Consider the following 16,432-nt stretch of genomic DNA (forward strand, 5'->3'; position numbering starts at 1 on the left):
ATATTCTTTTCCATTATGGCTTATCACAGGATATTAAATATAGTTCCCTGTGCAATACAGTAGGACCTTGTTGTTTATCCATCCTATATATAATAGTTTCCATCTGCTAATCCCAAACTCACAATCCATCCCTCCACCACCTTCCCTTCCCCTAGGCAACCACAAGTCTGTTCTCTATATCTCTGAGTCCGTTTCTGTTTCGTAGATATGTTCATTTGTGTCATATTTTAGATTCCACATATAAGTGATATCATATGGTATTTGTCTGTCTCTTTCTGACTTCTCTTGGTATGATAATCTCTAGGTGCATCCATGTTGCTGCAAATGGCATTATTTCAGTCTTTTTTATGGCTGAGTAATATTCCAGTGTGTGTGTGTTTGTGTATCACATCTTCTTTATCCATTCATCTGTTGATGGACTTTTAGGTTGTTTCCATGTCTTGGCTATTGTAAATAGCGTTGCTATGAATATAGGGGTGCATGCATCTTTTTGAATTATAGTTTTGTCTGGATACATGCCTAGGAGTGGGATTGCTGGATCATATGGCAATTCTATTTTTAGTTTTTTGAGGAACCTCCATACTGTTTTCCATAGTGGCTGCACCAATTTACATTCCTACCAACAGTGTAGGAGGGTTCCCTTTTCTCCACACCCTCTCCAGCATTTGTTATTTGTAGACTTTTTAATGATGGTCATTCTGACCAGTGTGAGGTGGTACCTCGTTGTAGTTTTGATTTGCATTTCTCTAATAATTAGCGATGATGAGCATTTTTTCATGTGTGTTAGTCTGCATTTTATAGTGGAATTGTTTGAAAGGTTTGAGAAGGAGAGAATTGAAATATGAAAGGCAGTTGGGGCACTTTAAGAAGAGGTGAGATGAACTGCTGTTTCATAGTCCAGAAAGGATTTGTCAAGATCCTCTTCTCTCTGCCTTCCAGAGGCTGGTAGTGAATGATTAAAATGAGTGCTCTGTATCCCAAACTTGGGTGTCTTTAAATTGCAAAGCCTTTTAGTAATTGGATTTTGTTTCTGAAACTTTTAAAAGGATTGTTGATCATATATTGGGTAACTAGTTATGTCTTTTGGTAATAACCTCTTCTTTTTTTTCATTTGCTTTTCAGTCTACTCTTATTCTGGGGAGGAACTTATATGTTATAATCAGTTCTCCATCTTTGTTGTTGGCGCTGGAGGCTTTGGTGGAAAACGGACGTCAGACAAAGCTAAGGTAGGCTATGACTTCATAAGTGAGATACATGTGTCGTTAAGGATCCTTATCTGTATTTTGAACTTACCATACGTGTAATTTCATAGAGTAGGATTTCAGTAATCCACACTTCTTTGAATCAGAATGTGTTCCTTGGATTTGAAATGCTGTTTATATTTGTATATTTTAATATATAACATATGTTATATATAGAAAAGTCTGGCTGACGTAAGTGTAATGTAGCTGAGGTAACTATGGGAATATCTTTACTTTCTTAATGAAACTTTGCCTGCATCCAAAACTCTTTAGAAAAACCTAACACATACAAGTGATCCTTGTATAAATGCAAATCATCATTCATTAAATGACTTGAGCATTTCTCTTGTATAAAACAATTCTAGTTACTCTTTAGTTCTCAAATTCTATCCAAAGACATGTTTTTTTTCCTAAAAGTATTTTGTAAATTGGATTTTACATCAATTTAACTTAGCTTTTACCTCTGCCCTCAGTTCCCAGAATAGGGCTGCACTGTCTTCCTAGGAGGAGCAGCTCACTCATTTTTCCTATTACCCCCACCCCGGCTCCCCGGCCCCAGCTTGTGTTGCAGAAGCTCAATTCCAGGTAAAAGTGGCTGAGAGTTACGGGGCTGTCTTCCTCCACCCTGCCCCCACTTGTAGGGTGGAGACTGTGTTCCACTGTGGCAGGCTGAGAACACTAGGGCCCTGATAACTCTTGCCCAGGCTGCTCATAGCGTGGGGGTCCCCTGCTGCTAGAGGCAAGCTGAGAAGACCAGAAGCTCCAACCTCTGCCTAGGACTCTTCTTGTAAAGTGAGGATGTCACTTGGAGAGAAGTGGGCCACTATCCTTGCCCTCATGTCCGTGGCAGTGGTGCAGAGGTTTTGCCTGGGGGGCAAGGCAGGCTGTAATGATAGAGAGCTCTGAAGCCCTTCCCATGGAAACTGACTCATTTTGGTACCAAGTATTTGGAAGCTCAAAAGTAAGGATGGTTTCAAAAACAAGGTTACTTTAGTGGTAATCAAGAGGAGGCTGGTAGCTCCATGAAAGCAGTAAACTAAACTAGTCCAACTAGAAGTTTGCCAGAGAGAACCATGGAAAGAGACAGCTAAGAAGAGTCGTCATGGGATCATAACAAACCTCAAAGACTGGCCTCAAAGACTACACCTCCAAAAAGGCCTGACTTTAATTGGATCAGACTGTGGAACAATTTATGCCCCAGGGCACTGTTGAAAATAATAGAGCAGTCAGTCATCTGGCAATTTGTGAAGCCGAACAGCTGGACAGACAGTTTAACAGAGAGATCAGGGAGAGACAGTCACAGAGAGCCCTGCTAAAACCACTGTCATCCCAGGCTGACTGTGCTTGCCCAAGGCTGTACCCTCTGAGGAGCAACATCAGAGTCTGCACACTGTGGGGGAAATACACTTAACTAAAATCGTCTAGCCAAGTCACTAAACAAATGAACAAGTTAACAATAACAACAAGCCCTGGAAGGGGAAGGGGGTCTCAGTATCCAGAGTTGCTGCAATATATTATCTAAAGTATCCAGTTATCAACAAAAAATTACAAGATCGGAAAGAAATAAAAGAGTATGACCCATAGATAGGAAAAAACAAAACACAACAGAACAGGCAACAGAGATTGCTTTTGAGACGACTTAATAGGAAAAGACTTCAAAGCATTTATTGTAAATATAGTCAAAGAACTAAAGGAAACCATGCTTAAAGAAGTAAAGTGTGTAAAGAAGTAAAGTATGAGGACAATGTCTCATCAAATAGAGAAACATTGGGGAATTCCCCGGTGGTCCAGTGGTTAGCATTCCGCACTTCCACTGCAGGGAGCATGGGTTCAGTCCCTGGTCGGGGAACTAAGATCCTGCAAGCTGTGTGGTGTGGCTCAAAAAAAAAAAAAAAGAGAAAGAAATCAATAAATAGAAATTATATAAAAAAAGAACCAAATAGAAGTAGTTCTGGAACGGAAAGTACAATAACTGAAATGAAGAATTTACTAGAGGGTCTCAACAGTAGATTTGAAGTGGCAGAATTAAAATCAAAAAGCTTGAAGATCGATCAATCTATCTATGTCTGAAGAACAGAAAGAAAAAAGGTGAAGAAAAAGAATGAAGAGGCTCAGAGAAATGTGAAATACCATTAAGTACACCAGCTTTTACATAATGGGCATACCAGAAAGAGAGGAGAGAGAAAGAAGCAGAAAAAATAATTGAAGGAACAATGGCATTGATGAAAAACGTTGATCTACACATCCAAGAAGCTCAACTGCTCCAATTAGGATATAAATGCAAAGAGGAAGATCTAGACAGACGTTTCTCCAAAGAAGACATACAGATGGCCAAAAAGCACATGAAAACATGCTCAACATCACTAATTATTAGAGAAATGCAAATCAAAACTATGAGTTATCACCTCACACTGGTTAGAATGGCCATCATCAAAAAATCTACAAACAGTAAATGCTGGAGAGGGTGTGGAGAAAAGGGAACCCTTTTGCACTGTTGGTGGGAATGTAAATTGTTACAGCCACTACGGAGAACAGTATGGAGGTTCCTTAAGAAATGAAAAATAGAGTTAGCATATGATCCAGCAATCCCACTACTGGGCATACATCTGGAGAAAACCACGCACCCCAATGTTCATAGCAGCACTGTTCACAATAGCAAGGACATGGAGGCAACCTAAATGTCCATCAGCAGAGGAATGGGGGCTTCCCTGGTGGTGCAGTGGTTAAGAATCTGCCTGCCAATTCAGGGGACACAGGTTCAAGTCCCAGTCCGGGAAGATCCCACATGCCGTGGAGCAGCTAAGCCCGTGCGGCACAACTACTGAGTCTGTGCTGTAGCACCCACGAGCCGCAACTACTGAGCCCGCGTGCTGCAACTACTGAAGCCTGTGCGCCTAGAGCCTGTGCTCCGCAACAAGAAAAGACACCGCAAGGAGAAGCCTGCGCACTGCGATGAAGAGAGCCCCCGCTCACTGCAACTAGAGAAAGCCCGCACACAGCAACAAAGATCCAACACAGCCAAAAAAAATAAATAAATTTATTTAAAAAAAAAAGATTTATGCACTTAAAAAAAAAAAGGAATGGATAAAGAAGATGTGGTACATATATATACAATGGAATATTACTCAGCCATAAAGAAGAATGAAATAATGCCATTTGCAGGAACATGGATGGACCTAGAGACTGCCATACTGAGTGAAGTAAGTCAGATAAAGACAAATATCATATGATATCACTTATATGCAGAATCTGAAAAAAAAAACATACAAATGAACTTCTTTACAAAACAGAAATAGAGTCACAGATGTAGAAAACAAACTTATAGTTACCAGGGGGGAAATGGTGGGGGAGTGATAATTTGGGAGATTGGGATTGACATATACATACTACTATATATAAAATAGATAACTAATAAGGACTTAACTGTATAGCACAGGGAACTCTACTCAATACTCTGTAAGGACCTATATGGGAAAAGAATCTAAAAAAGAGTGGAGATATAGATACAGATATAGATATATATATGTATAACTGATTCACTTTGCTGTACACCTGAAATTAACACAACATTGTAAATCAACTATACTCCAATAAAAATTAAAAAGAAAATAAATGCAAAGAGATCCACACCCTTAGTAAAGTGCATTTAAAGATTAAATCAATATAGATGTGAATTGTTTGTCTAATTCTTACAGTTATTGTCATCTTTTGCATTGGGAAAAGAGTCTTTACCTTTTTCTCCTTTGTGGCCTAGAGAATGGATCTGGTTATATAATTCCTTTTGTTAAACAAGGTCATTTCAGGGATATCATAATGTAGATGAAGCTAGCAGTTATGAAATTTTAAATGTCATTATGTGCTGAAAATAAAATATTAAAATAAACTTTTTATCCAGCTTGCAGATTTTGTTACAGTCAGCCCTCCATATCTGTGGGTTCTGTATCCACAGGTTTGGCATCTGCAGATTGAACCAACTGTGGATCAAAAATATTCAGAAAAAAAAAATTCCAGAAAGTTCCCAAACTATTTACACAGCATTTACATTGTATTAGGTATTATAAGTGTATGGGAGGATGTGCATAGATTATATGCAAATACTACACCGTTTTATATAAGGGATTTGAGCATCTGCAGATCTTGGTATCCATGAAGGGGTCCTGGAACCAATCACCCTTGGAAACTGAGGGATGACTGTATATTGAAACGTGGTTGTTTATCAAATATCAGTTTGGGTAAAGAGAATAACAATTATTTTGTTATAATTTAACGTGTAATGTTTTTTGATCTCAGGTAGCTGTAGCCATACCTAATAGACCTCCTGATGCTGTACTTACAGATACCACCTCACTTAATCAGGTAAGAATGTATTTTTGAAAAGTGATAAAGCCACCTGACTCCTGACACTTTTTGATTTATAACTCTGATACCCTGTAATTTTGTGAGTCCAAAAGTAGTGGCTGTGTTCTTCTACGTAATAAAAATAACGGCATATTTCTGTAGTTGAAATTCGTTCTTTCTGAATTTTTACTTAGCAGTTTTTTTCTCCACTAGGTATCAAAAGAAAATGTAAAATGGCTTTTCATTAGTCAATTGAAAAAGCATCATGCTTTGTTGGCAATGGATTGCTTGCCTTAAGGAGACTGCCTAGCTTAGTAGTGAAGAATTTCATTAAAGCCTTAGAGAGCAGGATAAAATAAAAGGCAAATTTCAGTTATCCTTTCTTCTATTGGAAAAGAAAACTGAGCTACATTGCTTCGAGAGAGATTATTTTATGCTAACTTTAGTGGACAGGTACAATAAAGCATCTGAGAAGGAGTAGATGATTTAATCTCATTTGTTTGGCATAAATAATATGTTTTCTGATGGAGGAGTTAAAATGCCCTGTCAGTTAACAAATTCTGTAAGCATGCAAAGATTTATCTAAGAAGCAAAAGGTGACCATAAAGATGAGAAAAGCAACTTTGTTTTTGAGAGACCTGAAGATTCTTCCCTAAGATGGCCAGAATACTAACCATGCAAATACAGAACAGAATATGTAAAGCTCTGAAGTTATGCTGTGAATAAGCAGGTGATGACAGCACATTATTTGTAAAATTCACTTATTTTTTGATACTAATTTTGATATACTTGATATGAGAACTTCTGTAGGATTTTTGTGTGCTGGCAAATAGGAATATAATTTCATGAGCCAGAAAGAATTAAGTTTGGAACATATTAATTGTATTTTTTTATACACTATATAATTGGGTGATAGAACAATACTTTCTACCTCAGATTAGTTTTTGCCTTTAATTGTTCTTCCCATCCCTATTTCTTATCAGTTTCTTAAGAGAGCAGTCATATTTATGTTTAATTAAAGCTTCATAGTGAAATTAATTTTATTAGCACACTAAAGAACAGAAGACTTCATGGTTTCATGGTTCAGAAAACCCAGAAATGCTCCATTATTATTCTTGTGTTACTGAAATAATAAAATGTATCTGCTGTAGATAAGAAAAGCTGAATAGTTTCCATGGCTTGAATTTCTTTATACAGTAAGCAGAAAGATTTTCTTTTTTTCTTTTTTCAGATGAATAGAACTTTTTGTTAGCTTTTAGCAGACTTGAGTATTTTGCTGTGTGACAAAGGACAGTTTATAAGTTAACAAATCTTTTTTGTATAAATAATGGGCACCCATCATTTGACAGAGGTTCCTGACCATTTGTATCATATGGTCACTCGAGAATATGATAAAAACTACCGACTGTTTCTTCAAAAACATTTTGCATAAAACTTTGCATAAATTTCAGGGGATTTGTGGGCTGTTTTAAATTGGATCTGTGCTATAGGAGATACAAATCAAGTAGAAGAAGTGTGATCTATTGACAAGGAACTGAAAGGACACTTAGATATAAGGCGTAGATGTCTTAATTTCTAGGGCACCTATTCTAAGCAACGAATGATTAAATACAAGGCTTTGAATTATAGAGTAAGTGCTGTAGACATTCTGAGATGGGCTACTCATTAGAGAATGACATACAGAAGAGTTTGGTAGGAAAGATGGGACTTCTAAACTAAAATGGTGTATAGATCTTCTCTCTTGCCAGGGATATAAGGCTTGCAGTATGGCCTGGAAGGGGATAAGAACTTAGTAATGATAGCAGAAAAGAGCATGATGTATGTACAAGGAGTAAGAATTAGAGCATTCACACCGGAGAGTGGTGGGAGATGATTGTGGACGAACAGACCTTTAAGGAGAAGTGGAAATGGAACAGATTATGTTGTTATAGCATAAACTTTGTGCCAGGTATTTAAATTAAATAAGTAACTTTTCAATCAGTAGGGAGACTGGCAACCATAGCTCTACCAATATCACTTCTGGAATATTTTGTTTTTCATGTCTTTAGGAGAATTTCTTCATCTTCAAACTGGTATGATATTACAAGTATACTTCATGGTTTTTCATAATTAATAAAGAGAAAATTCTTCCCCAATAATCTAGAAAGACCAAAGAATAAATAGGTAACAGGTGTCAGGCTTTGTATTTGAGGAGAATGAAAACAAGTATCTTTAGTTTCCCTAGATACATATCTCATACTACTTATTCTAACAATTAGGACCTTAGCTACCATCCTTGTTAAATAAAGTTAATCTTTGGAATATTGGTTATACTATCCATTAAAATATAATTCTTTATTATATTACCATGTATATTATAAGTACTTTTTTTTTTTTAATTTTTTTAAATTTTATTTATTTATTTATGGCTGTGTTGGGTCTTCGTTTCTGCACGAGGGCTCTCTCCAGTTGCGGCAAGTGGGGGCCACTCTTCATCGCGGTGCGTGGGCCTCTCGCTATCGCGGCCTCTCTTGTTGCGGAACACAGGCTCCAGACGCGCAGGCTCAGCAATTGTGGCTCACGGGCCTATTTGCTCCGCGGCATGTGGGATCTTCCCAGACCAAGACTCGAACCCGTGTCCCCCGCATTGGCAGGCAGATTCTCAACCACTGCGCCACCAGGGAAGCCCCTATAAGTACTTTTAAAATTTTGTTTTGAAACAATGATTTATTATTTTGCATGACTCTGGGTTGCCTGGGCAGTCCTTGTGCTACAAATGGTGTTGGCTATCACTCATGTAGCTGTTCTCAGATGGCGGCTGGGTGGGGCAGGAAAGTCCAGGATGGCTCTTTCACAAGTGCAGGGTCTTAGTGCTCCCTGTTGGCTGGCGTGCCTCTAATCTCCACCTGGCTTCTTCTCCGTGTGGTGTCTCATCTTCCAGGGCCTTTCTCTGTGGCCCTCAAGGGGATTTCTATTTCAATTTCTGGAGCTGTTTCCTGTGTAGCTTCCTCCTTTTCAGTATGTCTGCATTCCAGCTGCCCATTCTCCCAGAACTCTGATCTTTATCTCTTTAACTCTTTGAGACTGTTTTGCTATGTTTCGGTTTCCCTTTTTGCACTGCAGTCTAGAAAGTGCTGTCAGGCAGAGCGCTGTGGCCATTGTAGAGTCCATCTTGTTTGTTTCTTTTCTATCAAGAATCATAATCCTGTCCTGCCTACTGTCCAATGTCTAAGAACAGTATCTCCCTCGCCCACTTAAAAAAATTTTTTTTTTCCTAATTGTTTACAGTGGAAGAGTAAGTTCATTCCACTTATTCCATCTAGGCCGGAAGTGGAAGTCCTATACCTTTTTATATGCCCATAGTGCCCAATTTTCTCATTTATTACTATTTGTTTTTTCAGTTTTTATTGCTGTGCTTTGTTTCCTACTTGTTTCTAACAATTAAAGAGCCTATTTTATTTTCTTGTTTCTCTTTCCCTTACAGTTCCCATTTTGGGGAATGCATTAATTTTACTTTTTCAGAACAATTTAACATTTATATATTATTCTTCCCTCTTCCCCACCTTTGTTTTAGTCTTAGATTTGCAATTGAATATATATCAATCCTTTTGCCAAAGTTTCTCCCATATCTCCTGGTTGGATAAAGCTCCTCCTGTGGTAGGTTCCCCAAGAAGGCCTCGTGTATAGTATTCCTTTGGTTCCTATGTATTTATTTATTTATTAAATAAATTTATTTATTTATTTTTGGCTGCATTGGGTTGTCGTCGCTGCGCGCGGGCTTTCTCTAGTTGCAGCAAGTGGGGGCTACTCTTCATTTTGGTGGGTGGGCTTCTCGTTGTGGTGGTTTCTCTTTGTTTCGGAGCACGGGCTCTAGGCGTGCGGGCTTCAGTAGTTGTGGCACGTGGGCTCAGTAGTTGTGGCTCACGGGCTCTAGAGCACAGGCTCAGTAGTTGTGGTGCATGGGGTTAGTTGCTCTGCGGCATGTGGGATCTTCCTGGACCAGGGCTTGAACCCATGTCCTCTGCACTGGCAGGCGGATTCTTAACCACTGCGCCACCAGGGAGGTCCGGTTCCTATGTATTTAAAACTATTTTTCTATACCCTGGATACTCAAAGGACAGCTTGGCTGGATATGAAATCTTGAGTTTCTTAAAATGGTGTTCCATTGTTGCCTGGCTTTCTATATTGCTGTTTAGAAGTCTGATGCCAGTCATTATCTTCCTTTAAGTTACTTGATCTTTATCCTTGAGGGCTTTAGGATTTTTTTTTTCCTTCATCTTTAAAAATCTAATAGTTTTACTAGGATAAGTCTCAGTGTTGCTCATTCCAGGTCAGTTTTCCCATGTACCTGGTGGGCCTTTTTAATATGTGTGTTCAAATCTTTTATTTTCAAAAAGTTTTCTAGGATTATAATTTTAAATATTAGTTCTTATTCATTGTTTTATTTTTATTTCTTCAGGTACTCTTTATGTACATTGGATCTTTTTCTATCTTTCTTCCAACCATTTTCTGTCCTTTTTTAGTTCTTTATTAATCTCATTTCCATTCTCTTGGTTTTTTTCTTCTTTTTCTTCTATGCCCCTTATTAAAATTTTGTTTGAATATGTTCTCCTTTGGGAACATTATAATTTAGTCTTCAATTTCTGGTATGATTTTGATTTTTCTTTTATTTCTTTCCCAAGTTTAATCATCTCTTACTTCATTTCTTCATGTTTGTTGTCCATTTATATTTTTGGTTTTTGAATTTCAGATTCAAGATGTTTATTTCCTATCCCCAAATGCTTGAGTATTGTGTTATCGTTTTCTTCTGTTTGCTAGTTGTTTTGTTTGGGAAAATTTTATTTATTATAATGTTTTGGTTCTTATTTTCTTTTTTAGTCTTATTGTAGCTTTGTACAGGTGAAGATTACTTACCTATATGCATTTTGTAGGTAAAGTTAGTAGTTTGGGACAGTTTACAAGGTTCTTTCTTAAAGAAATTCAAGATTGTCATCTGTCACTATAGCAAAATGCCTTTTCTTTAATGGATGGCTTTTTGGAGTAGGGCATAGTGGGGAAGTGTTTTATTAAATTTTTTTTTAGTTCTCTTTATCCTGCAGGATCATAAATTTCCCCTCTTGCTTCTCTTTCTTCACCATTCGTCTTCGAAGGAGACATCTTTGTTTTATCCTCTTCTTCCTCAGAAGTATTGCCTTTCTAGGACTGCCATTTGGAGGCCCGAGCACTTTTAATTCTTTTCTCAGTAGTCAGTATTCTAATCTTCCAGGATTCTTCTCAGTATTTTTGTCCTCGAGGTAGACTGTCTGTGTCTCGAAGTGATTTTTCTTTGTTTCCTTTTTTCTCTTCCATGAGCTTCTGCTGTACTCCCCCTCCCCACCCCTACCACTCTCTCTAGTAGTTTTGAGAGGGTGCTCAGAAGACAGTGCTGCTGGATATAGGTGTTTTTTTTCCTACTTATAGGAATTTGAAGTTTGTGGTTTTTCTCTTCTAGTTACACTGTAGGCCTGGGATCTGTGTAGTTTTACTTGTTTTTCCTGTCGATCTGTTTGCTTTTTTAGGGGATGTGAGGATTTGGGAAGAACTAATTCCTGACCCTTTTTATTTACCATTTGGTTTAACTTAATGTACACTTTTAAAAAAAAATTTTACTTATTTATTTGGCTGCATTGGGTCTTAGTTGTGGCACGCAGGGTCTTTGTTGCAGCATTCGGAGTCTTTCACTGAGGCACGTGGGCCCTCTAGTTGTGGCGCGCAGGCTCCAGAGTGTGTGGGTTCAGTAGTTACGGCACGTGGGCTCTCTAGTTGTGGTGCGCGGGCTCTAGAGGGTGTGCGCTCAGTAGTTGTGGCGCAAGGGCCTAGTTGCCCCTTGGCATGTGGGGTATTAGTTCCCTGACCAGGGATCAAACCCATGTCCCCTGCGCTGGAAGGTAGATTCTTAACCACTGGACGACTAGGGAAGTCCCTAATGGTACACTTTAAATAAATAAAACTAAGAACTAATTTACTCATATATGGAAGATCCTCCCATTTACATTTAATACTCAAGTAAGACAATATAGAGCTATTTTTCTTAGTTTGTATGTGTGAATTTTAGTGATTTTTACATCTAGGCAGAAATGAAACAAAACAAAACACGAAGCTTTTTGCTTTTCTTCTGAAATATGAAAGTCCTTCAAGATATTCAGAAAATAAACCTTGATAGTGTTCTTTATTGTTTGGAGAATGGTCATTTTGCATTATGATTGAATTTAGTCAAACATCCAATCAGTTGACTTTAGTCATTTCTCATCATAGATCTTTTATGTCTTTGCTAATTCTGCCTTCTGTTGGAAGCAATGCTGTCATTGAAATAATATGAAAATTTTCATATTCCTTTAATATGATTTCTTTAGAAAAGTTGCTTCTTTTCATTTATAGGAATGACATCTGTGGGGTAAGAACACTGACACTAATCTTAAAAACTTGATTGTCTTATACTGTTGCTGAAATCTTTTAAATAATCATAATAGTTCACATTTATTGAGGTATTAATATTTATCAAGGATAATGCTCTGTAAGAGTTTGATTAGCCTCTCAGTTTTTTAAATGAGAAGGTTGAGGCTAGGGTGATAAAGAAAATTGCCCACTAATGGCAGAGCTGGATTTGAACCTAGGTCTGTCTGGTGCCAAAGCCCATGATCTATTATGTGTTTGACACCTTCCTCTTTGGGCCCTGAAATTCGTCATTCTTTTACCATTTGTATGCAACATGATGATGTATATTTGCCTAGTGTTTTATTTTTTTTAAAGTGCTTTCTAAAATTTATCATTTAATCTTCTACCATCTTATACAGAATCTTAAGTCACATCTATTTGATAATTGTTGATTTGATTTAATTATTTTTAGAAGCCATATAAAGGGAAAAAATACTGAGTCATTAAAAAAGTGAATAATTTAGAAAACTATCATATAGAGTGATGGGAAAGAGAAAGAGCTTATTAAAATTGTACAAAACATTAAAAAGTAAACAACATTTTCCTATGAATTATAGGAGATGTTATTTTCTGTAAATAAAATTTGTTAAAAAAGAATAATCAATAATTAAAAACAACAAAAACTCATTAAGAAAGTCAGGTATGCTGACTTGGCTAGTCTCTACACAACATTTTAATAGTCTTGGAAAGCTTAACCTAGCAATTGATAAGAGAGAAGTCTAGAGGCAGACCCAAAGTTAATACACAGATACATTAAATACTTACTGTTAGCTCTTTTGTGAATTTCTTCCCTTCAGTACTGAAAAGTACTCTCTCATTTGACCAATGCACAATTTAAATGCTGGGAAGTATGGTGACTTTTTTCCTATTGTTATCTATATCTTTCTGCTAATTCTGCCTTATCTAAGTACAGAAGTGATGTGAAGATCTGGAGTAAGCAGGAATATAATCTTAATGGCAAGTTAGTAGTCTGTTTTTTTGCAGGATGAGCTGATCTCAGGATTTAGTATATTCAGTAGAATGAAGGTTTGTGAGAAGTGTGTGATGTTTATATGTCTAGTATTGGGTTACAGGCTTCAATTTAAAACACCCCATTAAGAAAGTTGGCATAAATTTTGCTTGGTTAGAAGAGGCTATAAACAGTTACACCTTATCTTCATTGTGTTTTTTTTTAAATGTTTATTTCTTTTATTTTTCAAAAATAATTAATTAATTTTTGGCTGCATTGGGTCTTCGTTGTTGTGCGCGGGCTTTCTCTAGTTGTGGCGAGCGGGGGCTACTCTTCATTGTGGTGCACTGGCTTCTCATTGTGGTGGCTTCCCTTTGTTGCGGAGCACGGGCTCTAGGGCATGCGGGCTTCAGTAGTTGGGGTGCTTGGGCTTCAGTAGTTGCGGCTCACGGGCTCTAGAGTGCAGGCTCAGTAGTTGTGGCGCACAGGCTTAGTTGCTCTGAGGCATGTGGGATCTTCCTGGACCAGGGATCAAACCCGTGTCCCCTGCATTGACAGGCGGATTCTTAACCAGTGCGCCACTAGGGAAGCCCTTCATTGTGTTTTAATGAGAGTAGATTGATGGATTCCTTTATTTCTCCTTAGGCAGTGGTAACCAGTGTTGTTCCCAGACGTAGTTCTTGGTTCCCCTTCCAATTATTTGACAGTCCTCACCCCTTCTGATCTCAGTGGCAGGTGTTACAAAAAGCATTGGATTTACACTTAATCTTTTTTTGTTAGAAATAGTTATTTTTTAATCAAAGCTACTATTAGGTACATTAATTATAATGCATTTCTTATGCAATAACCAGCCATATTTCCTGTTTTTATTTTAATGTACTCTAAGAAGGCACTGGGTGCTAGTTTCTTTTATAATTCTTTCTCCACAGGCTGCTTTGTACCGCCTAAGTGGAGACTGGAATCCCTTACACATTGATCCTGACTTTGCTAACTTAGCAGGTGAGTTGCTAATAATGTGAGCCAATGAAAATATTAGCTCAGTTATCTAAATAATACTTAAAGACGTTGCTACTTATGACTGGAAGTTTGAGTAACATTTAAAAAATAGCCCTCTCCTAATATGTTTATGCAAAGGACATGGAAAGGTGGGAAGTAGTGTTCAGAAAATGGTGTACGTGAAATTCAGATTATGGTGGAAGGTAGCTCCTGCTAGTGCAAGGTCTAGGATAGGACCATGGGGATGGGTATCTGAGTTATCATGAAGGTCAAGGCCATTGGAGGGGAGAGCAAAGAACTGAAAGGTTGAAGAAGGATCATCTACATACATGGATATTGAAATCACTGTGGATGATTTCATGGTTACAACCAAAGCTAAACAAAATAATATTTGTGTCCCCAGATCTCTGACATTCCTTTTTTTTTTTCTTTTCTTTTTTTATTTCATAATTTTTTTCCCAGGAAGTTTTATTTATAAAATATTTTCCATGTTTCTTAACACATTATTGACTGGAGACGTATTAACGCCATAGGCATTTAGTTTCTGCAAAAATCCCCCCAGTCAATAAGGTGTTAAAATAGATGGTATGATTCAGGCTAATGCAGTTTAAAAATGTATTTTTGAAGTCCTGAATGAACTGTTCTTGGTTTTTAAACATGAAATGTGCCTTTATCTAACTAAATTCTCTCTCTCATTTTTAGGTTTTGACAAGCCCATATTACATGGATTATGTACATTTGGATTTTCTGCCAGGCATGTTTTACAGCAGTTTGCAGATAATGACGTGTCAAGATTCAAAGCAATTAAGGTATGTGTAAATTATTAATAATTTAACTACTTGTTCCTTTTTAGTTTTAGAGGAGTCTTAGTGACTTCATTTAAAAATAGGTACTATACTGAAGTTATTATTTTTATTATTTCATTGACTTGGCAATCAGCAAGTTTTCTTTTTGTAGCTATAAATGCCTCTATTACACATGCATCATGAAAGATATTATATACAGTTATACTTTTAACAGATTGATTTGATTGTTTTATAAATTAATTAGGAGCATACATATATCAGCATATATGCCTTAACAAACTCGAGATTTACCTTTAAAAATTTATTTATTCATGTTTTACTGTTTTATAATTTGCCTTAATTTAATTGAAAATGTTAAGTGGCTGCATTTGAACTCTAATAAACATGCACCTATATCAGTATGTTGGCTGCATATTGATTTTAGTTTTACACTTTTTTTTTTTGTGGTCACTGTAAATTTATTTATTTTTTGGCTGTATTGAGTCTTCCTTGCTGCGTGCAGGCTTTCTCTAGTTGTGGTGAGTGGGGGCTACTCTTCATTGTGGTGTGCGGGCTTCTCATTACGGTGGCTTCTCTTGCTGCGGAGCACAGGCTCTAGGAGTGCGGGCTTCAGTAGTTATAGCACGCGGGCTCAGTAGTTGTGGCTCGTGGGCTCTAGAGCACAGGCTCAGTAGTTGTGGCACACGGGCTTAGTTGCTCTGCAGCATGTGGGATCTTCCTGGACCAGGGCTTGAATCCGTGTCCCCTGCATTGGCAGGCGGATTCTTAACCACTGCACCACCAGGGAAGCCCTAGTTTTGCACTTTTAAGTTGGCTTCAAGTTTTCATCCATTATAAATTGCAAAGAAAACTGACTTTGCACAGTTTTGCATAAATCGAAAGACATACACTTAAAACAAAACAAAACAAAACTTTAAGGCAGTGTCAAATAGCTCCAAAAGCTTTTATCAGTTTGTGCTCCATGCAGCAGTGGAAATTTATTTTCTGATGTCTTGCCTTTGATAACACTGATTATTCTCATTATTATAACTATTTTATAGTTATTATTATAATTATTTAAAAAATCAGCCAATAATATGTACACAGAGCAAATAAAATAGTATAGAAAATTAGGAAATAAAAAATGTAATTATTCTGTCCTATACAACAACCCCAGGTCTTATTCCTCAGACTTAATTAGTGCCACTTTTAACTGCTTCTGTTAAGTTGTTCTGGTGGTTACCTATATAACTCTACTTAATATGATTATTCTTCTGTGTTTTGATTTGTCAAGATTAAACTATTTATTGATTCTATATTTTGAAAGACAAAGAATTAAGTTTTACTAACTATATCTCTACTAATTTTATATTACTATTTTTATGAATTTAAGTATAGTCCAGTCTCTGTTTCTTCCTTTTATGCTCTCCAACCTTCCCCCCAAATACCACCCCCCTGCAAAGTGGAAAAGTTTCATATTAAAACATTCTTAACCCTAAAACACATTTTTTTAAAGGTTCGTTTTGCAAAACCAGTATATCCAGGACAAACTCTACAAACTGAGATGTGGAAGGAAGGAAATAGAATCCATTTCCAAACCAAGGTATGGATAATGTAGTTAGAGGTACATTGTTTCGTTACCCTCTTCACTGTATCCTATAATTATGTTC

The 16,432-nt window shown here is 37.2% G+C and overlaps 1 protein-coding gene and 1 long non-coding RNA gene across 13 annotated transcripts in view; one reads left to right on the forward strand and one right to left on the reverse strand.

Annotated features, from left to right (window-relative positions):
- The window catches only part of HSD17B4 (hydroxysteroid 17-beta dehydrogenase 4), a 244,086-nt gene that overhangs the window by 93,702 nt on the left and 133,952 nt on the right, over positions 1 to 16,432 (forward strand). For 11 of the 12 annotated variants that reach the window (XR_014239448.1, XR_014239449.1, XR_014239450.1 and 8 more), the window contains exons 16-20: positions 1,123 to 1,226; positions 5,532 to 5,597; positions 13,911 to 13,980; positions 14,680 to 14,786; positions 16,279 to 16,365. Coding sequence is in view for 8 of the 12 variants with exons in the window: in XM_082376255.1 (XP_082232381.1) it covers positions 1,123 to 1,226; positions 5,532 to 5,597; positions 13,911 to 13,980; positions 14,680 to 14,786; positions 16,279 to 16,365 (434 nt within the window). In the remaining 4 variants the exon portion in view is untranslated. The remainder of the gene's footprint in view (positions 1 to 1,122; positions 1,227 to 5,531; positions 5,598 to 13,910; positions 13,981 to 14,679; positions 14,787 to 16,278; positions 16,366 to 16,432) is intronic. The other variant, XM_082376250.1, reaches the window with a different exon arrangement.
- LOC309622617 overlaps positions 15,003 to 16,432 on the reverse strand; it is a 620,423-nt gene continuing 618,993 nt past the window's right edge. The window contains exon 2 of the long non-coding RNA XR_014241033.1: positions 15,003 to 15,975. This is a non-coding gene — a long non-coding RNA (uncharacterized lncRNA). The remainder of the gene's footprint in view (positions 15,976 to 16,432) is intronic.

The sequence above is a fragment of the Balaenoptera borealis genome (assembly GCF_965194805.1).
Source record: "Balaenoptera borealis genome assembly, chromosome: 2".
Lineage (NCBI taxonomy): Eukaryota > Metazoa > Chordata > Mammalia > Artiodactyla > Balaenopteridae > Balaenoptera > Balaenoptera borealis.